Source organism: Podarcis tiliguerta, assembly GCF_965153285.1.
Source record: "Podarcis tiliguerta genome assembly, chromosome: 10".
Taxonomy (NCBI): Eukaryota; Metazoa; Chordata; class Lepidosauria; order Squamata; family Lacertidae; genus Podarcis; species Podarcis tiliguerta.
This window is the reverse complement of record NC_139543.1, coordinates 57,034,901-57,057,247: the sequence shown is the minus strand read 5'-3', so window position 1 is coordinate 57,057,247 and position 22,347 is coordinate 57,034,901. Positions and strand designations below refer to the sequence as shown.

The following is a 22,347-nucleotide window of genomic DNA, read 5'->3' as shown; positions in this document are numbered from 1 at the left end:
GACGGGGTGAGCTCCCATTGCTCGGTCCCAGCTCCTGACAACCTAGGAGTTCGAAAGCATGCCCAAAAGTGCAAGTAGATAAATAGGTACTGCTCTGGCGGGAAGGTAAATGGCATTTCCGTGTGCTGCTCTTGTTCACCAGAAGCTGCTTAATCATGCTGGCCACATGACCCAGAGGCTGTACACCGGCTCCCTTGGCCAATAAAGCAAGATGAGCACCGCAACCCCAGAGTCGTCTGCGACTGGACCTAACGGTCAGGGGTCCCTTTACCTTTACCTTAAGGAAAAGGAGTCAGTGATCGACCGCAATCTACCAAAAACTTGTGGGGATCTACCAGTAGATCACGATCGACCTGTTGGACATCCCTGCCTTATAGCTATTAAGAATGTTTATAATATGGTGATAAACAAAAGAGGCGATAATGGGCAGCCTTGTCTGGTACCTTTTTCAATATTAAATGTTTCTGTTATTTCGTTATTTCTAATTAATTTGGCTTTCAGGTTGCTGTAAATTGCTTTGATTCTACAACTTATTTTTTTACCTAATTTCATTATCTCAATAGATTTCAGTAGAAAATCCCATGAAACGTTGTCAAAGGCCTTTTCGGCATCCACTAATAACATAGCTGTTCTTTTATTCGGTTTCATTTCCAAATATTCTAATAGATTGATTACTGTCCTTGTGTGTTATATAATAGTCTTCCCGGCAGGAAGCCAGCCTGGCCATCGTTGATTCTTCTAATCAAAAAAATTTTAAGTGTGTTTGCTAATATTCCTGTAAAAATCTTATAATCCGAATTTAATAATGAAATTGGTCTATAGTTTTTAATATTGGTCAAATCTGCTCCTGCTTCGCTATTAAAGTTATTAAAGCTTCTTTCCATGATTCTGGAGTTTTCCTGTTCTCTAATATTTTATTCATGATCTTTTTCAGGGTTGGAAGTACAATCTTATCCTTCAGACATTGAGATAAAATAAGTTAAGTAATTTTTGATATCCACCCTTGTTTTCATAGGCCTTGTTTTCATGTCAGGTGCAAACCTGTGCCTGGACTATACCACTACAGACTGTGGATGGGAGCTCCTGTGTATTTTCAGGACCCACACTATTCCTGTGACTGTTAATTGCTTAAACTGTTTTTAATACTGAATTTTAAATTGTTACAACCAGCCCTGAGATCTGCTGAAGGGCAGGTAACAACAACAACAACAAACAACAACAATAAATGCTTTTCCATGCAAAATATTCCCACCATGTAGAAAACTAGCATGCCCAGTTCCTATTAACTAGTAAGTTTGTTTTTTCCTTTACATATTTCCAAAATCTTCCTCATGATTTGCTTCTTATAAAAAGTCTTCCAGGCTCATGCAAATGAAAGACATTTCTCTACAGCATGAAGATTTCCAGTGGGTTTGCATAGAAAAGATTTATCCTAAAGAATAAGGACACCACAAAACACATGCTTTCCAGACTACTATGGAAGTATGACTTTGGATCTGCTATTCGTGGTTAGCAAATGTAACAACAAAACAGCCACCTCAAAATACCTGTTGCTGGGGCTGAAGATGAAAAAAGCGCTGGCTTCTGGCATTGGCACAGCTTTCTCCTTGAGGTGCAATTCGGACATTGGGCGTGGACGAGGCCCAACAGGCATCTCAGGCTCTTCCTCCTCCTCTTCTCCTGAAAGGCAAAGTTTATACTTTTTAAATACTATTAATCAGAAAAAGGTTTCTGGTTTCCCTCATAAAATCTAGGCTAAGGCTGTTGTTAATTATGCTGTAGACTCTATAGAAGAGAATAAATAATCAGGGAACAGGAATTTTCTTCTGCATTTATCAGGATGCTATTAAATCCTCCCGTCATCATGACATAGAGCTGTAGAATCGTAGAGTTGAAAGGGACCCCAAGGATCTTCTTTTTAAAAAAAATAGTTTTCATTAAGTTTTACAATTTTATATTCAACACAATCAGTATTCCTAACACTTATTGGCGCTTGTTCTATACATTTTTGTCATTTTTACAGGGGCAATATACCAACGGTACATCATTTTCATATAATTCTGTTTCAAAGTTATAAAATCTGTAAATTTTAAATTCACTTTCCATAATTTCTCTCCATCTTCCATTTGTATATTATGTCCTAAATCTTGTTCCCATTTGATTAGACATTTTACCTCCTTGTCTTTAGTTTCCCACTCTAATAATATATTGTACACCTTCTTCAGTAATTTAGTATTATCACCTATGATTTCTCTTTGAAATCTGGATAAAGTGTAACTAAATCCTTTCTTTTTATCCTCTTTAAATACCTAATTTAATTGATGATACTGCAGCCAATCATTTACATGTTCTCAAAACTCTTCAAATTCTTTCAATTTTAATTTCCCTTCTATTTCTATTAAGAGATCTCTATATGTGAACCATTTTTATTTCCTATTTATTTTTTTAATTCAGGTTGCTTCTGTTGGTGACAGCCACCACGGGGTCTTTTGTTCTAGTAAATCTCTATATCTTTCCCATACTTTTAAAAGTGATCTAATTACATGGTTATAGAATTTTTTGTGTACTTTCCCTTTATCATACCACAAGTACGCATGCCATCCAAATCTGTTGTCATGTCCTTCAAGATCTAATATATCCATATTTTCTAATTTAATCCAATCCCAGATCCAAGCAACACAAGCAGCCTCATAGGATAATTTAAAGTCTGGAAGGGAAAATCCTCCTCTATCTTTAATGTCAGTAAGTAGTTTATATTTTATCCTTGGTTTCTTCCCTTGCCATATAAATTTTGAGATATCCTTTTGCCATTCCTTGAAGTTACTGTGTTACTTATTACCGGCACTGACTGAAACAAAAACAAAAATTTTGGCAATATGTTCATCTTAATCCCTGAAATTCTTCCTAATAATGATAAATTCATTCTAACCCATATTTCTAGATTCCTTTTTATTTCATTTCAAATCTTTTCATAGTTATCTTTAAAGATATTAATGTTCTTGGTTTGTAAGGCAGATTCCTAAATATTTAACTTTTTTATGAATCTCTATTTCTATGATTTGATATAATACTTTTTTATCTGATTATGATAGGTTTTTGACTAGCAGCTTTGTCTTATTTTTATTTAATTTAAAACCTGCTACTTGCCCAAATTCCTGTATTTTTTCTAATACTTTTAGAAGCGAGTTCTTAGGATCTTCAACTGTAATTTTTAAACTGTTTTTAATGTTCTACTTTAAATTGTTGTAACTTACTCTGGAACCTTAGGTAATCATTTGATAATAATAATGGGAAGAAAATATAATAATAATGCTGTGAAGAATGCTTTGGGGCAAATTGGGCATTGGTTTTTCCCAATGGAGTTAACACCTGACCTGGTCCCTACCCCCTGCCCTTAGATGTGAATAGGGCACACAACACCAGGTGTAATGGCCATTTTTCCCTAAAAAGAGATGGAAATAAATTCTTCATTTTGTTGCTTGTTTAGAATTCAGGCAAGGCAGAAGAATTAAAAACTAAAACTATTGAAACAAATTCTTTAAAATGAGAGCTCCAGGCACTGTGGAGATCTGAGACTATCCTTCAAGGAAGAAATTGCAAGAAGGGGCCCTGGATGGCCTGTGGGAATACAGGGAGGGTTTGGAAAAATACTTTGAGGATTTCAAGCACCTCCAGAAGTCTAATGTGTTTGTGAACAGAACAACAGTAAGATGCTTAAAAACTTGCACACGCACACACTCCACAGGTGCCATTAAGGTAATTATCTAGATAAACAGAAAAACTAAAAGATGGTACAAAACAATAGCTTTGTTTAATTGTCTGCACTGGCATCCTAACAGCAATCCTTAAGCAAGCTTTCCTTTACTATCTCATTTTTATGATTATTCTGTGTTCATAAATTGCCTCTTCTTTAAAAGCCAAGTGTCCAAAAACAGCTGGAGACAAAGGTTTGGATAACCCTGCCCTAAAGGATCAAGTGCTTAGTTGGGAGCACTCACTGATTCCACCTTGTTACCAGAACCTTAGATAGCTAGTGGGGTGCAGAGTGCCTGTTGCCTGCTCTGGCTGCTGCTGGACAGGAATAGCCTAGTCACCATAATCCATGGCCTAGTAACTTCCTGGCTTGATTACTGCTATGTGCTCTACAGAGAGCTACCCTTGAATTTGGTTTGGAGACTGGAACTAAGACAGATGCAAGGGTGCTGACAAGGATGGCAGCCCAAGCACATATAAATCAATTTTGAAGCACATGCACTGGGTGCCTATATGTCACAGAGGCTAATCCCAGAAGTTGGCTTTGATATATAATGCCCCAAATGACTTGGAACACAACTACCTGAAAGAGTGCCTCTCTCAAAATTGGCCTACCCATTTGTTGATATCTGCAAGGGAGGCCCTGTTGATAGAACCACCATTAACAGGTACCTACTGACTAGAAAGGGGGGGGGGAGCACACAGAAAAGCCGTTTACCTTCCCGCCGGAGGGATACCTATTTATCTACTTGCATTTTGACGTGCTTTCAAACTGCTAGGTTGGTAGGAGCAGGGACCGAGCAACGGGAGCTCACCCCGTCGCGGGGATTCGAACCGCCGACCTTCTGATCAGCAAGTCCTAGGCTTTGTGGTTTAACCCATGGCGTTTCCGTGTGCTGCTCTGGTTTGCCAGAAGCGGCTTAGTCATGCTGGCCAAATGACCCAAAAGCTGTACGCCGTCTCCCTCGGCCAATAAAGCGAGATGAGCACTGCAACCCCAAAGTCGGCCACAACTGGACCTAATGGTCAGGGGTCCCTTTACCTTTACTGACTAGAACCAAGAACAGTCTCTTCCCATGGTAGTGATCCAGCTTTGAAATTCTCTTGTCCTTGAGATTAGATAGACACCAATGCCAAATGGGTTCCAATATCAGGGGCAGACATTTTTCTTTTGTTGAGCCCCTGAACAACATTAATTAAATGGTCTTTATCAAATAAAGGGATTTTAAAATTATTTTTTAGAAGTAAGCGTACAGTAATGTGTTATTGGAACCTGCCTTGAGAACATGTGGTAGATGGCAATATAAAAAATTCCTTCACAAATAAATGAGCCTTGGATACCTACGGTTAATCTTTATTCAACCCAGAATCTACTCTCTCTGATGATTCCTATATATTAAAAACACAATTGCCTTCCTTAAATAAAGGAGAACAAGGGAAAGCCTGGAAAGCCCTTTGGAACTTAGAAGTGCAGTACATTTGACTAATAATGATGATAATGATATTGATGGAGCCTTTTCAATGTTTACTTTTGCTCTGAGTTTATCTTCCAGGTTTTCGCATCATTCTGGCTTTCATCCTCATTGTATGTACTTATAGAGCTTAAACTCTTTAATTTGCCTGTAAACTAGATTGTAAAATTAGTACTCTGTCTACTCTCATTGAATACATCATCATCATCATGATTCTCTTGCTGAAAAGAAGCTTGTCAGCATAGCAGATCTCTTTAGTGGCGGTTGCAAGAGCCAAGAGGCAGGTTGAAGAGTTGCATAATGAGTGCCTGGAGGGCCTGCCGCTGGGGGATGCCTGGAGCAGCATTGCAGTCTGAAGCTGAGACATCAAACGTAGCGCAAAGAAGATTAATGTGAAAACTGGGGCAACGTGAGCTTATAAAAAACTGAATGAAGTGAATGATGAGTCTGAACCTGCTCAACCTCATCCCAGTCCTGGAGGTATGAGAGGTGGGTGCTGATAAGATGCAAGTGGAGAAACTTCCAGGCAAGCAGCAGCTACCATGGAGAGCTCAACTGTGGCTGCATTTACATACCTAAGCCCTGAAGACATGTCATAAATTGGCCAATGATACAAATACCCACTGCACTCCTGTTAGATTCTCAGTGGGTAAGCTTTACGTCAGAGCTGGCAGTCTTGAGAAAAGCAAGTATTGATCTGATAGATAGTTGAGCCTGGAAACTGGTAGGCAGTCTTGAAGGTGGGTGAAAAATCCAACACAAGTAGTGTGAGAACTGTTCAGCCTATACCTGAGCAATGAGTTACTCGGATGGAGGAGCCAGAGTTGATATACCGCCTTCAAGCCACCTGCAGTGAGATGTTACAATGGGAGAAGCTGACAGTCAAGCCAGCAGTTACATTATCTAAGCAAGCTGTAGCGCTGGTTGAGAGAGCAGCATGCCAGAGGTTCTACTGCAAAGGTCCTTAGTTTAAGTATCCTGCCTTTAAGAATAAGTTCTCCCAAGGAAGTTTTACAAATAAAAGAAGAAAACAACAATAAAATTACAATAAAATAAATATCAGTTAAAATGCAGCAAATAATTAAAATATAGATCTAAATTAAAATCAATCCCAAAATGCTTTTCAACCACCCCTAAAAGCTGATGGGGGTGGAGGGTGGGGGTGAGGCTGGCAAAGCTCAATGGGAAGTGAATTCAACAATTGTGAGATACTACATTCTCCTAGTATATACTCCAAAATCGACAAGTCAATGACCAGCAACTTTAAAGCAGATCTTAACACTCAGGAAGGTTTTAAGGTAAAGGTAAAGGTACCCCTGCCCGTACGGGCCAGTCTTGACAGACTCTAGGGTTGTGCGCCCATCTCACTCAAGAGGCTGGGGGCCAGTGCTGTCCGGAGACACTTCCGGGTCACGTGGCCAGCGTGACATCGCTGCTCTGGTGAGCCAGAGCCGCACACGGAAACGCCGTTTACCTTCCCACTAGTAAACGGTCCCTATTTATCTACTTGCACCCGGGAGTGCTTTCGAACTGCTAGGTTGGCAGGCGCTGGGACCGAGCAGCCTTTACCAAAGGTGTCATGGACTTTGAAGAAGCACAAAGTCAGGGTGAAAAGGAGAAACGAGCTAAGAGGAAGGCATGTTTGACAAACTCTCACGGTGATCAACTCTCATCCAAAAACCTATGTCCCCACTATGGAAGGACATGTGGATCCAGAACTGGCCTCCACTGTTGACACAGTGTTCATGGAAGACAATCTTATTCAGCCACGAGTGATTGCGAAAGAAGAAGATATTGCAACAACAAAGCACCCATAATTGACCATGGCAAGCAAGCATGTCATGCAGCATCTGTCCTGTTGCTGAACTATGAATATCAGCTGCGATTTAGTGGAAACTGAGAAACACCTTCCTGGACATACAGGTCATTGTATTTGGGAAGCGTTCTAAAAAGCATGTTTGGCACCTGGATGAACACATCATAAACCAAGTAAATATGTTTAAATATCTGGGATTGATTTATTCAGAAACGGCATCTTGGAATACACAGCTATCCAATATTAAATTGCAAGCCTTTAAATCAGCAAAAGCTATTCTGAAATTTGCTGCATGTAAAGGTGGAAATCTGGTCAACCCAGCTCTATCTGTGTATAAAGCAAAAACAATGGCCCAGATTTTATATGGTGCAGAGGCTTGGGGTACCTCAAAGGTCTCCGGTCTGGAACCCTTACAGAATTATTTTTTAAGAGTTATTTTAGGTTTACCCAAAGACGTGCAATCTGCCATGGTCAGGTTGGAAACTCGCATGTTGAGCATAGAGAGCCAAATAGATAAAAGAATTCTCTGTTACTGGTTTAGAGTTCAACAGATGGATAACACTAGGCTACCAAAAAAATGCCTGATTGAGCTCTCAAATGGATTACCCCTTAAAAACTGGGTACATCATGCTGCCCAACTGATGGGCAAATATGATCTCTCAGTGACTGAGATTAAAGAACTCCCCTTATATTCACAGAAAAATATTTTTAAACGAACCATAAGGGCAGTGGCAACTAAAAACGATCAAAACTCTATGTGCACATCCACATGCGCCCCATTGTATTTTAAACTTAGAGAGGCCAATGAACACATATCTTATTTTAATGAATTGACTTTTGCACAGCTTCGAAAAGCTTTTACAGAGCTACAACTAAATACAATAAGCTCTGCTTATAGAGATGGGAGACATAGAGGCATACCAAAAAACGAACGTGTTTGCATTAGGGGATGTTCTGAAGTAGAGGACCTTTTGCATTATATCTTGCACTGTCCGTTATATAATGATGGAAGAAAAAGTTTTTTGGTACCTATAATGACAGGGTCCCCTGGCCAGAACCCCCTTGATATGATGTTATATCTCCTTGCAGACACAGATAAGTATGTGACCTGGCGGGTAACACTTTTTGCAACTGCTGCTAGGAAAATTAGAGCAAATTATATAGCCAAGGTAGCCATTAACTGTAAAGGAGATGAATTTATTTCATCCTATCTACCTACCTCAGGCTATGCTCTATCTTTGTCACCAAACTCTGAGTATAAATTGCACACTGTATTAATTGATATTGTTTTCAACATTAGTGACCATGTGATGATTTTAGCTTATGAATTTTATTGTTTAATGTTTTTATTTGTACATTGGGGTACTTTTATAGCTTTGTTTAGAGTACGTAATGTTTTAATAATATAAATGTTTTAAGTCTTTTTTTACCAATTCAGTATATTTTCTTTTAATTGTCAAATAATTCTGTGTACATTGCGGCAGCCTTTGGCTATGTGCAATAAAACTGACTGAGACCTTCCTGGACATAATTTAGATGGGGAAACCTGCTCAAAAGCTTGCAGATGGGCAAGGTAGTTATAGTCAAAGACTGTGTGGTTACCTATTTGTAAGGATTCCCATTACCACAAACCCCCCCCCAAAGGACTCCAGTGAACCAAACTTGTCTATCCACAACTTCAGCAGGGCAGGTAAAAGGCAAAGGACCCCTGGATGGTTAAGTCCAGGCAGACTTGACTATGGGTTGCGGCACTCATCTCATTTCAGGCCAAAGGAGCTGGTGTTTGTCAGCAGACAGCTTTCCAGGTTATGTGGTCAGCATGACTAAACAGCTTCTGGCACAACGGGACACCGTGATGGAAGCCAGAGTGCACAGAAACACTGTTTACCTTCCTGCCACAGTAGTACCTATTTATCTACTCACACTGGAATGTTTTCAAACTGCTAGATTGGCAGGAGCTGGGACAGAGCAACAGGAGTTCACCCTCTTGGGTGGACTCGAACTGCCAACCTTCCGATAGGCAAGCCCAAGAGTGCTTTGAGTACTCTTTCCATCTGGTTGGGCAGGCTGAAAAACATTGTTGAAGAAAGGAATTGATCTCATTGAAGCAGCAGATAAAATAACAGTTTTGAGGGATTTGGTGACTATGAGAGATTTCTAGAAGATTGGCTGGTGGTATCTGGAAAAGAATCTTTGGTAATAAGACTTGAGATTTTAAAAAATGCTTTGAAATAGCTGGTGCAGGATAAAAATAATGATATCCAGAGTTGTCTGGATGTAGCAAAAGCCTGGCTTAACAAGAGCACCTGCATGCAGACAGAGTACAAGAAGAGGTCTAAAGTCAGATGCTGTTCCAGATGGGTGATATGAGAAAACATTATTCACATCTGCAGTGCCACAGGTTTGGTTTGCTAATAAGGAGTCCATCATGTTCAATGATCACAGAGCAGCTGATACGCAAAATATACATGATTGGGGAAATCACATGCAAATATATAGGGCAACCCCCCAGATGCTGTGCCTCAGAAGCAAATATCTTAGGGACACACTACAAAGCAGCCTTGGTGTTTAACGCCACCTCCACCTCCTAAATCATTTACAAGAAAGGAGATCCTGACTAAACACCAGGAAAAACTTTTTGATGGTAAGAGCTGTTCGACAGTGGAACAGTCTCCCTCAGGAGGTTGTAGACTCTCCTTCCTTGGAGGTTTTTAAGCAGAAGTTGAAAAGCCATCAGTCACAGATGCTTTAGCTGAGATTCCTGTATTGCAAGGGTTTGGACTAGATGACTCTTGGGGACCCTTCTAACTCTACAATTCTTTGGTTCTATATTTTCCAGCTCTAAACCACCCATTACTTTTTTCCTTGCAGGGGAAGCTGTGGCCTAGGGAGATTATTTTAAGCTGGAAAATTTAAGTTAGAGGAGAAAAGGTTAGAGTTCCCTGCTGTTTTCCAGACTTCCACCATAGTTTTGGTATTAACACCTAGTTTGGTCTTGAGACAAATATTTCATGCATAGCAGTCTTAGAATATGTTTTGGTAACTTTTGAGGTTTTCTTTAGAGCTTTTAAGAGGTGAAAATACATAATGTACAAAGACAAGATTCATACTTAAAACTCCCCTACAAAGCAAGCCACTCTCATTCTCATTTCAGAGATGGAGTCAGAAGTACTGAGACATATAGTGAGTAGCGGTCAGAGGTAATGGGCCAAAATGTGTTTGTTTGTTTTTTGCTTCCCAGTTCTATGGTTGCAGCCTGCTATCGAGTGGTGAAGGGAGTGAGGAAATTGGTGAGGTGTAGACACAGTACTTCCACTGCTGTGCCTGCACCACACCAGCCTCCCTGTTGCCTTGCTTCTCTCCTTGATAACCAGCAGTAACACTGGTAATGAGAAGCCAGATAAATAGCACAGCCCACCCTATCCTACCAACTGCTACTGCCGACTGGTTTATCCAAGGCCACCAAACAAGTTCATAGTTGCGTATGTTTCCAAGTCAAACATCCTGCCTACTAAACCATACTGATTCAGGAATGATTTATACAACTTCTGTACACAGTGGCTAAATTAATCCACTGGCTGGCACACCAGTGTTTAGGTAGAACTAAAACGGCACCTTTGAAAAAACGCTGAAAGCCATTAAATCCTGCAACTGAGCAATATCAGGCATGTACAACGAGCTCATCGCAGAAAGGGAGTCATGGTATATAATGCAATTCACATTATCTTCCCACAAACCCAATGCTCATGTGAGTAGACCCCCAGTTGCCTTTCTAGTGGGTAGGCAGCAAGGTTTTTGCTCCATCCCCTTGGCTAGGAGAAACAAGAAAAGACATGTAAATTAAGCAGATATATACAGACCTGCTTAATTTTCAGCTGGTGAGGCTGTAAAACCTAACATACCAGTGGCTGCTCACAGCTGTAACACAGATTGCATATAGCTGCGACTATAACATACAATACTGTATAATAAAAATGGAAATTTGTCTTACCATGAATTTCTTAAGATCCTGATGGAAGACATTCTTAGACTCAGATGACGTCTCCTACAGGAGTATCAGGAAGGGTCCTTTCAAGCCTTTTGCCTCCTCTCCAGGGGGAGGAGTCACCTCTCTAGAAAGCATAGACAACTCCTCAACCCCAAATCGATTGTTCGACTGGTAAACCACAAACCCTGAGCCTAACTGAAAAAGACTCACAGGAAAAAACAGAAAAACCCAGACATAGACAAAGAACAGAAACTGAACTGCCAGAAACAACACAGGAACCCCTTACTCCACCACCCGCAGAAGATAATTCCCTAAGATGGAAAAGGAAGCCCTAACAGTATGTGACAAAGCAGGCAAATCCATAACCTAGTTCCCTCCCTGCCAAATGCAAGCAGGGGAAGGAGAGGTGTCTTTAATGTCTTCCATCTGGATCTTCAAACAGAAATTTATGGTAAAACAATTTTCTGTTTTTGCCAAATCTATATGGAAGGCATTTCTAGACTGGCATATAACATAGGTGCAAGCAGAAACCCAGAGTGGACTTCCTCTGCCAATCACTTTACTCATTCATAGGCCTCAGCAACACAGTCCTATGAAAATTTGTGTCAGCCACCACAAAACAAACAATTTTGTGATGTCTAGAGAAAGGGCCAGGGAGGCCCACATAGCTGTCCTACAGATACCACCCACCAGAAAAGTTCTCTTCAAGGCAACCAAGACTGCAGCACTTCTCAAAGAATAAGCTGTGATGACTTGGGATGCAATTGACCCAGTGAACAATACACTTCACTAACTGCCTCCTGAAGTCAAAGGGAAACGGAGGATGATGAGACTTTCCCCCCCCCCAACAGAGAAGCCCAAATAAGACAGAAACAGCTACACCCACTTCCTGAAATTGAATGACCTCTTGAGTTAAAAATGGAAAAAGTATGCTATTCACATTATTGGGAGTAGGAAGGATTCTTACCAAACAAAGATAGGTTCACTTCCTGTGACTCACCTTAGGCGTGAGCGCTAGGTCTGTGCAAAGAACCACTTTATCAGGACGTAAAATAAAATGGAGGGGTCAGCTTCCAGCTCCAACACATCTGGCTGAGGGGATAGCCACCCAAAATATGACTTTAAGGGTCAACCATTTCAGAGTGCAAGTGGCTATCATCTCAAAGAGGTCCCATAAGAACTGAGAGCACCCAATTCAATTTTCAAGAAAAAAATCTATGGACAAGTGGAGGAGCAACAAGTACCACACCTTTAATAAATCTTTTACAAAGAGGGTGAGCAGACAAAGGTGGGCCTTCAAGATTAGCCAGTACACTGCTCAGTCCTCCCAAACTGGCAATATTAAAGGATCCTGCACTGCCAAATTCACCAGGTGCAGAAACCAAGGCCTTCTTGGCCAGTAAGTGGCCGTCAGGATCAGCTTAGCCTACACTGATGATCCTTCTGAAGCATTTTCTGCATTAAACATTGCAAAGGCATATAGCAATCCCAGAGGCCATTCAATCTCTAAAGCATCCACACCCCATGATCCCAGAGATTGAAAACAAGAGAAAGGTATTGAGCTGAGCATTGCTCTATGAAGCAAACTGATCTGTTATTGACTGATCCAAACAGTGCACTACTAGACAAAACACCAGGGGTTTTCATTGCCACTTGGCCTCCCTTGTTGATACCTGGCTGAACCAGTCTGCTGTCTGGTTGTCCACTCTGGCTAAATGTTCTACCTTCAAGCTGAGTAAATGCTGCTCTACTCATCTCAGAAGTTTATCCGTCTCCACCATCAATCTCACATCTCACTGATAACTGATGTGAGCTTTGGCAGATGGCTTATCCATCCTGACCATAAGGCGATGGCCCCAGATGTCCATCTCCAGTTGCTTGGGTCCAACTCCATTGATACTGAACTGTGTTTATTCAGTGGTCCACACCTCTTGAGTGGCCTTATTAACTAGAGAAGTTCCTCAACTGCAGATATACAAGTCATGAGCACCAATTGGGAAGGCTCCTCCAGAGACACATCCACAGTTAGGTGCCATGGAGTCAGTCACTAGACCAGTTCTTTCTTCACTGTCAATAGGATTTCCACCTGCAAATGATGCCTCACTGCAGTGAGGTTCTGTTAACGGTCTTTGCAGTGACCGAGTGTGCAACTGAGTCCATGACACAAAGTCAAAACATGACACCAAGCTATCAAATCCACTAAAGCAGTGCCCAGGGCAAGATGAAGTGCTGCCACTCTAATGTCAGACACATGGAGAACTAATTTGTGTCCAGACAAACCCCAAGGTGTGCCCAATACTAAGTGGGAGAGAGGGCACTCTTCTTCGCATTAATCACAAACCCCAGGTCATGCAGGCATGAGACTGTTGCCATGGTCACTTGAAGAACCTGTCCCCTAGATGGAGCATGGATCAGAATGTTGACCAGATATGGATGACTGCAAATGCCTCTGGTGTGGAAATGGGCCCAGTGCTATCAATACCTTGGTGAAGATTCTCATTGCCAAATGAGACTAAAAGGCAATTCCCAGTAATGGTAGAGATCCTGACTGTAGGTGAACTGGAGAAACCACCAGTGGAAGGTTGGATTGAGACATGGAGACATCAGTTACGGTCATCCAGTTTCCCCTTCTTGGTGCTGCCATGATGGACCTCAAAGTCTTCATTTTGAAGCATTTCTTCTCCACACATTTGCTGAGCCTGCTGAGGTCTAAGATGGCTCTGGTGTCTATGTTTCTTGGATACATGCAGGAGTTTGTTCAAAGAAGTAGGGAAGACCCTCTTTGTACCCACATCCAAGGACTGAGAGGAGAAAGGCTGCACATGAAGATCTTCCTAAGTCAGTTCTAGGACCCTGTGAGCCTTGGCCAAAAGGGCCAGAAAAACATCAGAAGCAAATACTTTCAGACTGAACTACTTCCAGCCCTTCCTCACCTACCCTTCCTCTCAGGGGGGCAGGGGGAATGGGGGGGGGTCCATATAAGAAAAAGGGGCTTCAGAGCTCACCACCAGAGTTGCCTGCTGATACTTCCTTCTAGCCTCAGGACCAGCAGCTCCTGACTCTCTTATGCCACAGCAACCACAGCCCCCGTCTCCACCACACATTTCCTACCATGAGACCTGAACTGACTTCAAGAAACAGCCCTAGAAGAAAGGGGAGGAGGGGGGATCCCACAGAACTAGAATTTGCTGCCCCCTGTTCTTCTTATGACGCTTCTAAGACTTTGTAGAAGGGGTCCTTCCTCTCCCCTCCCTCAGAACTAAACTGCAAGGAATACTCAGCCTCTCTGAATCTCCTGGAAAATAAACTTCCTGACCCAGGAGAAAAAACAAGGGAATTCTCCCTTCCCAAGAAAAGACACCAGGAGTTTCTGTAGTAATGATGTATGCACTGCTGGTCTAAAGCTACAAAGATGGGTTCAAACACAGAGACCTCTTAGCCAAGGAGGTTCTGCAGTCAGACAAGTTCACTGTTGGGAAATCATAATAGCAGGAGCCCACATAAAGTAGAGATAAAACCATCAAAAATACAGTTTCCCATAACCTCAGGGGGGAAAAGATGGAAAACAATTTCAGCATGCTAAACCACTTGTCAACAGTGTGCAATAACAACCCTACTTCCAGGCACTAGTATACCTGCTAGTTATATAGCTGGGATCACAACAATGCCAGAAACCACCAAATGACTGGGCAATCACCAGCCTGACAGTGGGAGTAGTCTAACGCTGATGGCCATGCTGGTTGATTATTGTGGACCATCTGGAAAAAAAGGCACAGAGGAAAACAGCTGCTTCAAGCAACAAGAGAAAACAAAACAGCATTCCTGCTTGTTAGTGGACATGCCACCGCACTCCAGTGCCCAAAGACTGCCCCATCAGAGGTACAACGCATTCCAGGATCTAGTAAGACCCACCAGATCCAAAGAAATTCTCCCCTTCCTCCACAACACTCAGAAAGGACAACAATGAGGAGAGGAGGGAAAGCACAGCAACCAGGGAAGGAAAAGACAGGAACAGAAACAAAAAAGTCAAGAGAAAAATAAACACCAGAGAAGAGAAAACACCAAAACCAAAACACTCATAGATCCGAGTAATAGCACCACAAGAAAAGGAGAGAAGTTAGGGACAGAAAAAACTGACTGACAGAAAGAATACACAAGAACCTAGCCTTCGCCAACCACAGGCAGGGTTGGTCTGGCTAGAAAGATGACTCCTCCCTTTGGAGAAGAGGCAACAGGCTTGAAATGACCCTGCCTGATCCTCCAGTAGGAGGCATCATCTCAATCTGGGAATGTCTCCCATCTGGATCTGGCAAATACCTGTTATTTCCATAGAACTAAAGAGATGATTCCATCTTGCCAAGTACAATTATCAGCTGGTTATCTTTTATTGGGTGATATGGATCTATTTATGATGCAGCTGGAACTGCCTTCGGTGTTTTAAGTTTCAGCTTCTTGTGCTAGTGGGAGGGAAAAAAGTGAGCACAGCAGTGAATTACCTGGTGTCTCTGTAGTAGGATAAGGATTCTTTTCTTCATTTTCATTAGGCTGATATTCATCTACATTGCTCTGACAAAAAGAAGGGAAAACCATAATAGAGCTTGCTTTATTCATTTATCCCATTTTATTGATCAGTCATTCATAAATATGATTTGGCAAAGCAAGTAGGAAGGTAACAAGCAGCAGACCTTATTAGAAGGTGGAGATTCTCCATCGGCAGTGATCGATTTCAGTTCAATTTTCTCCTCCTTTGTCTCCCCCTCCACAGCTGGCTTCTCAGGCTCCTGTTTCTTTTCAGGACTAGCAGTCCTAATAATTCAGCAAAAAAAGGAAATGCAAATGTTTGCAAAATATGGAATGGTGTTTTCTGTTACAGACTCCCATGAGTACTGCATAGCTTATCGTGTCAACAAGCACTTGGTACAATTCTGACAAGAACATGAGGCAGAGGTGTTCCCCTATCTCCTTTATTATCGCTGCCCCCCCCCCCCCCAAATCTTGAAACTCCAATGAACAATGTCTGTTTCATGTTCATGAAGAAGAATTTGGTATTGTAAGAAGAAAATAATGCCTTCTCATAGGAGGTCATTAAAGTATGAAAAGGGATGGCTTTGAGGACCCTCCTAGGCTATCTGCTCAACCATTTCATTTCTATTATAACACAGACCTCACCTCTCATTAAGATGAGCTGGTGAGATGCCATTAATTATATAATAAGAGATTTTCTAAAATACAGTGGTTTGCAGCCTAAGATAATTTAAGGAAGTTCATGGAAGAAAAGTTTCTCATGCTCCCCTCCCCTCTGCAGCTCCCATGCCCCATCCCATGCAGTTCAGAATGGCCCCCATTTTCCAGAGGGGCTTTTCAGGGAGTAGAGGGGGAAATAAACTTATTTTCATTCTTTTTCGCTCTCTCCACCCCCTTTATGGATGCTTTTCATCTGATGAAAGCTTCTACAGAATTTGAAAGATTAATAGATGCTGACTGAATAACATATAACCACCAAATCCATTTTGAGACACACATGCCCAGAAGCATTAATTTTGGGCACTGAGTGGTTTCTGCCTCTCTGATGTTTAAAACCAAGCCACAGGAAGCACTAGTCTCTAGTGAGCCAACATGGTTGACCAGTACCAGTGTCAACTCTGCCATTTGAATATTTGGCTTATCAGAATGAACACAGAAGGGGAAGGTAATTACTTTTATCCTACCTGTAAGTTACAATACCAAACCAGGGATATAAAATGTGGCTGATTGGACATACCTTTACTCTCAAGAACCATCTAGGGATATTGTTTTATACCAAACTAGAAACAAAGGGTTTACCTAGCTAGTTTTTTCCTTTCTTTTTCCTCTTCTTCCTCTTTTTGAGCAGATGTCAGGCTCTCAGCATCAGCAAGGTTGTCCACAGCAATGGCCAAAAAGACATTCAGCAAGATGTCTGTTTGCATGTTTCATTAAAGAAAACATGTTTAGATGCAGCCCCAACTATAGAGGTTGGAAATTAGATCTGACCAGTGGGAATGATGTTTAGCTCCACACAGACCAGCATGCCAAGTTTGACAGGTGAGTGGGACCGCCTACCTGTCAATCACCTGATGTCCAGGGGTCCATTTTTGCCTGCAGAGGTTGAAATCAAACTGCAGGCCAGAAAAGTGTGCAGCACTTCCTAAGCATTGATAATCAACTGAGTGTTGGGACGGGGGAATTGCTCCACAAATGGCTTTACAGGCACCATTGATCAGCTGACCTGCAGCGGCTTCAAAGCCCCTTTTGTTCAAGCCCCATCTTTATCTGTCCCACACCTGATCCTTATATGATGTCAGGTGTAAGACTGGTGGCCATGGCTTGGATAAAATGACCTTGTGAGTCTAATGAGGAGGCCTGGTGGGCCTAATCAGGCCCACAGCCCAGAGGTTCCTTACCCCTGACCTACAACATGCCATTGCACTCACTTTCCTGTTTTTGTTCTGGCCATATTGTTCTGAGAGTTGGCTATATAGTGTCAGGGCAGGTGTCAGGAACAGGTCAGCAATAACTCATATCGTGTCAGTAAAGCTAACTCTCTTTATTCAAAGAAACAAAACAGCACAGGAGGCCAGGGCCAGTGAGTATAGCAACTCTTCCCAGTAGTTCTTGCCCCAATGAGGCAGTTGCAAGGACTGAAGGTCCCCACCTTCTCACAACTCCCTAAGTTTCCTCTTCCCCTGGCCCTTTCCAAGCAATCCGAGACTCTTGATGCCCTTTCTGTTTTTGCTCTGTCCTTTTCATATCTTTTCTGGTTCTAGGAGACCAGAGGGAAGAAGAACTGGTCACAGGAGGAGGAGCCCCCCCAGGCTTCTTCAGTAGCCTGACTCATCTCTGCCTCTTGGCTCTCCTCTCTAGCCTCCTCTTCTGCCTTTGTTTCTGGACTGCTCTCTGCCACAGACTCTTCCTGCTCACTAAACCCAGTCACCTCCTCAGCTTCTGATATCCCCCACCCCGTCTGCTCGCTCTTTTCCCTCTGACCACTCACTGTCACCCCACTACCAATCCCATGGATCAGCGCCTTCTTTCCTTGGGGGGTTCCCTGGCAGGTGCCTCCCACCACTCCTCTGCATCCAGCCAGTCCATGACATCTAGTGGGTTCATAATGAAATTTTGATCTATTAGAAAATTGTCCACAGAAATATGGCCCACCCACCCTGGTACAATATCACTTGCTCCAGATCTGCAAATGATTCTTGTACATTTGGCACATCAATGGGAATGTGCACAATTGTTTAACGACTCATCATGTGTCATTAATATTCAAATATTCAAATATTAAATGAGCTGCATATGGAACACATGCACAATATTACACACCTCCATATCTGAAAATCATCATGTGTTAGTCCACACATGGTGCTAATTTGGTGCTTTTCTGAAGACGTGTGTGATCAGTGTAAGAAAGCTGAGCGCTATGCTGCCATACTAGTTAGAAATACATAGAATGCTGCAATTCTTCATATTATTTCTTATAGTTTAAGATGGGTTTTCTTTTCAAAGAAATTTCCATTTTTTAAAATATCCACTTTTGTAACAAAAACTTCACTTTTTCAGTATATTAATGTAAGCATCTTCAATAAAACAATTATAACATCGTTCTTTTTTGTACTTCAAAAATCTTCCTTTCCTTTCCTTTTGCTATTTTTTAAATTGTAGTAAGTGGCAGGGTCTTACTATTTAAGTGCCAGCTTCAGGATTTGAATTACTAAGATCCTGCAATATGCCCTCAGTGGGGTCACCTGCTCATTGCTATCATTACTGTGGGCTGCACCTGCTGTTGATTCTTTTAACTGCATCTCCTCAGCTCTGCTCCTCAACATTACTTGCATCAGAAAAAATGGGTACTGGTTCATGAAAATTTAGGTAACAAAAATGTATTTGTCTTTAAGGTACCAAATATCTCTTTGCTGTCCTCCCTATTGTCTCTACTCACTCATCCATCTATCCCTCCTGAAGCAGCAGGTGAGAGAATGACATACTCAGTCAAAATGAAAAGTTAGGTGAGGAAGTAGGTGCAGGTAGTGAGGGAGAAGAGCATCAGGGGCCAAGAAGCCCGTTAGCAGTAGCCCTTTGGCTCAGTCATGGACCTCAGCATGTGCCCAACCATATCAACCTCTAATGCTGTCCCTAAGGTTCAGCCTAGTTGTTAAGGAACACAAAGGTAGTAGCAAAGGATACAGTTTCCACAGATGAAGAGGATTATGAAGTAAATACAGACCAACATTCCTGGAAAAGAGGGGCCGCCATAAGCCATGATCCCATCATACATCACCGAATTCCAGTCCTCCCCAGTCAGGATCTAAATGACACATTCCCACCAATAGGGGGACACACAATGTTAGACAGCCTGCAGAAAACCTGCAAAAAAATCTGTTAGAGAGAACACAAAATTCTGTCTTAAAGAAGCCCTCCCTAACATGTGCTGCAACCTCCATTCTTAATGAGGGTTATGGAGGGGAAGTGCCTTGGCATTTGCCATGCAGGAACGGGCATCTTTATCCATCATCTGTACAGTAGCTTGTCTTTGCACATTAACTGACATTACAAATGTCTTGTAGGATCTCTGGTGACACCTGTGACATAGATATCACACACTAAGGACTTGTTTAAAATTTGACTGGGAACACAGCTGAAAAGTAGATTTAATGTTAACATCTGATGTGCTCTTTTAGGCATAATGAGCACAGTCTAGAACAGGCACATTAGCAGCACCATACCTGCAAATGAAGTACCGAGACACTCTTTCCTGGGGCAATATAAAATATGACGGGGAGGAGAAGTAGGAAAATACTGCAGTGTGAATAATCATATTGCAGGTGTTTGTGGCATCCCCAGTGAGAGTGTGATGTTCTAATAGCAATTTCTGAGTCATCTGTGAAACTGTCCCTGTACTGGTGGATGGCTGTAACTATCTGAAAATCAAAAAGCCTTAGTGTGCCCCACAACAAAAGCACAGAACTCACAGTGATTTGCAAACTAAGTTCTGGTGTGCCTGTTTTACATTAGCTAGCTAGCTGAACAGGAAGGATGCAACCAGTATAGTATAGTAACATTGAAATCACTTTTTTTTTTCCACACAGAAGGCTTCACAGAGATCCTGCCTTGCATAGGGCAAGTTCACCCCACCCCCAGTCCCCTGATTCAACTTAGGGTTCATCTGAAGATGCTGCATATCCCTAGTAAGAACTGTACCACTTCAGGTTGGGGATTGCAGATTTGAATACTTCTACATGTTATCTCCTATCTACACCAGAAATTTATGCTTGAATGCATCTCTTGTGCAGATTACTAGCAGGGAGTCTTTTATGAGATCTCACAGCATTAGTCTAAAATGGTACAGTCCTCTAAGATTGTACCACATGCTGCTTCTGTAGGTTTGAAGTAGCCCCACAATGTTGTTAACTAAATAACTTGACCTCAGCATCTCCCAAGAGTGCTTCTCCCTATAAGAAACCCATTCCTGTATTAAGATCTCCATGAGATGTTAAGCTATAGAACTTCTCAGAGGTGGCCTCTTTGTTATGAAAAGCATGTCCCCAAGAAGGCCCACCTTTGGCTTTTAGAAAATGCTGCAAAATTATTATTTTTAACTCCAACTGGCTTTTAATGAATGTTTATTATAATTTTTATTGGCACAAGAGCTTTATTCACCATGTTACACTGTCAATGAATCTACGGTCATTTAAATAAATCAAATAAAGCCATACCTGAAACACAGTGAGCAGCGACTGGGGAAAGTTGTCAAATGTGCTTCTCCTGGTTTGCATCTCATCAAAGTTAAACTTGCCCCCAAAGAGCTGCATCCCTAGGAGGGAGAAGATGATGATGAAGAGGAAGAGAAGGAGCAGCAGGGAGGCGATGGAGCGCACAGAGTTGAGCAGGGAAGCCACCAAATTACTCAAAGAGTTCCAATACCTGAAGAGCCAAAAGAAAGGTGGTTACATTTCTTCTGTCCAAAGCAGATACTGCTCATCTGCATCAGGTATCACCTTCAGGCAGGCTGTATGGTGCCTATAAACATGCCTTTTCCAAACAGCCTGTGAAGAAATGAACCATTCATGAGCTTCCCTATGATAATGTGACCTACGGCAGTTAATGAGCATTTTTATGGCCACATGTGAAAAACACACAAGTCCTCCACCACTTCTGCACCTAGCATGCCGGGAAGATTACTTTTCAAAAAGTGTTATAAATATACAGCAATTAGTAGGTGCTGCTTCAGTAAGTTACATTCTAGCCAACCTCATTACAACATTCACAGCTGTTCAAAGCAAGCCAGAATACCTCACTGAAGAGATCAGCTCAGTGAAAACCAACAAGAACAGATGGGAAAACAGTTTGGAATCAAAGCCAGATTGGTTGAAAATCTGGTTTGTGTGTGCTCATTCTTGGATGAAGGGGACCAGGCTTCTTGGTTTCTGGGGAATTGCGGTGGGGTCATCATAATGTTTATACTAGGCCAATCCCACAAAGCAGAATTCAAATTTATCTTGATAACTTTCAGCCCTTGTGCAATTTATTTATATGTTTTAAACACTTACACCACACTTTTCAATTAAAATTTGCAAGGCAGCTAACAATAAAAGAAGAGTGCAAAATATATAAGAGCCCTAATGACAACTGATAAAACACCACTAGAGCTACAATATAAAACATCACAATAAAATTCAACAGAATCTAAAAGAGAAGGCAGGTAAAAACTCATTTTCATTAAAAGTCTGGTTTAAAATAAATCTTTAACCTGGTGCGTAAAATGCAGCAATAATAATGAGAGCACCCAGAGACAGCCCTCTAGTGGTGAACTTAAAATAGACAGGTTCCTAAGGTAGGAGTCATATAATGAAGATAGAGTTGAGCCACGCAAATGGTTATGAGAATCTTCATCATTGTGGAGTCAAAATATCTTATGATTATGAGATGCTGGAGGGAAAGAGGACTACTGCAATGCACTGTATGTGGGATCATTATTGAAAATGGTCTGGAAATATCAGTCAGTTCAGAATACGTCTGCAAGATGGCTAACTGGGACCAGGCAATACAAGTATATCACAACAGTGCTTCACTGACACTCAGTCCATTTCTGAGCCTGATTCAATTCAAGGTACTGTTTTTGATCTTAAAGGGACTTTATGACTAGGAATCAGAGTACAGTCGTACCTTGGTTCTCGAACACCTTGTGACTCAAACATTTTGCTTCCTAAACCCCACAAACCCGGTGTTCCGGTTTGTGACCTTTTTTTGGAAGCCGAACGTCCGATGTGGCTTCTGTGGCTTTCGATTGAGTGCAGGAA

The 22,347-nt window shown here is 41.8% G+C and overlaps 1 protein-coding gene and 1 long non-coding RNA gene across 44 annotated transcripts in view; one reads left to right on the top strand and one right to left on the bottom strand.

Moving 5' to 3' along the window:
• CACNA1C (calcium voltage-gated channel subunit alpha1 C) overlaps positions 1–22,347 on the bottom strand; it is a gene marked incomplete at its 5' end in the record, with an annotated part of 496,619 nt that overhangs the window by 100,224 nt on the left and 374,048 nt on the right. For all 43 annotated transcript variants that reach the window (XR_014502586.1, XR_014502587.1, XM_083401690.1 and 40 more), the window contains 6 exons: positions 1,548–1,680; positions 15,526–15,595; positions 15,715–15,835; positions 16,853–16,967; positions 19,235–19,355; positions 20,764–20,971. Coding sequence is in view for 41 of the 43 variants with exons in the window: in XM_083401690.1 (XP_083257816.1) it covers positions 1,548–1,680; positions 15,526–15,595; positions 15,715–15,835; positions 16,853–16,967; positions 19,235–19,355; positions 20,764–20,971 (768 nt within the window). The remainder of the gene's footprint in view (positions 1–1,547; positions 1,681–15,525; positions 15,596–15,714; positions 15,836–16,852; positions 16,968–19,234; positions 19,356–20,763; positions 20,972–22,347) is intronic.
• The window catches only part of LOC310659268, a 139,048-nt gene that overhangs the window by 113,884 nt on the left and 2,817 nt on the right, over positions 1–22,347 (top strand). The window contains exons 4-9 of the long non-coding RNA XR_014502688.1: positions 935–978; positions 2,668–2,742; positions 15,903–15,976; positions 16,902–17,092; positions 18,946–19,018; positions 20,137–20,235. This is a non-coding gene — a long non-coding RNA (uncharacterized lncRNA). The remainder of the gene's footprint in view (positions 1–934; positions 979–2,667; positions 2,743–15,902; positions 15,977–16,901; positions 17,093–18,945; positions 19,019–20,136; positions 20,236–22,347) is intronic.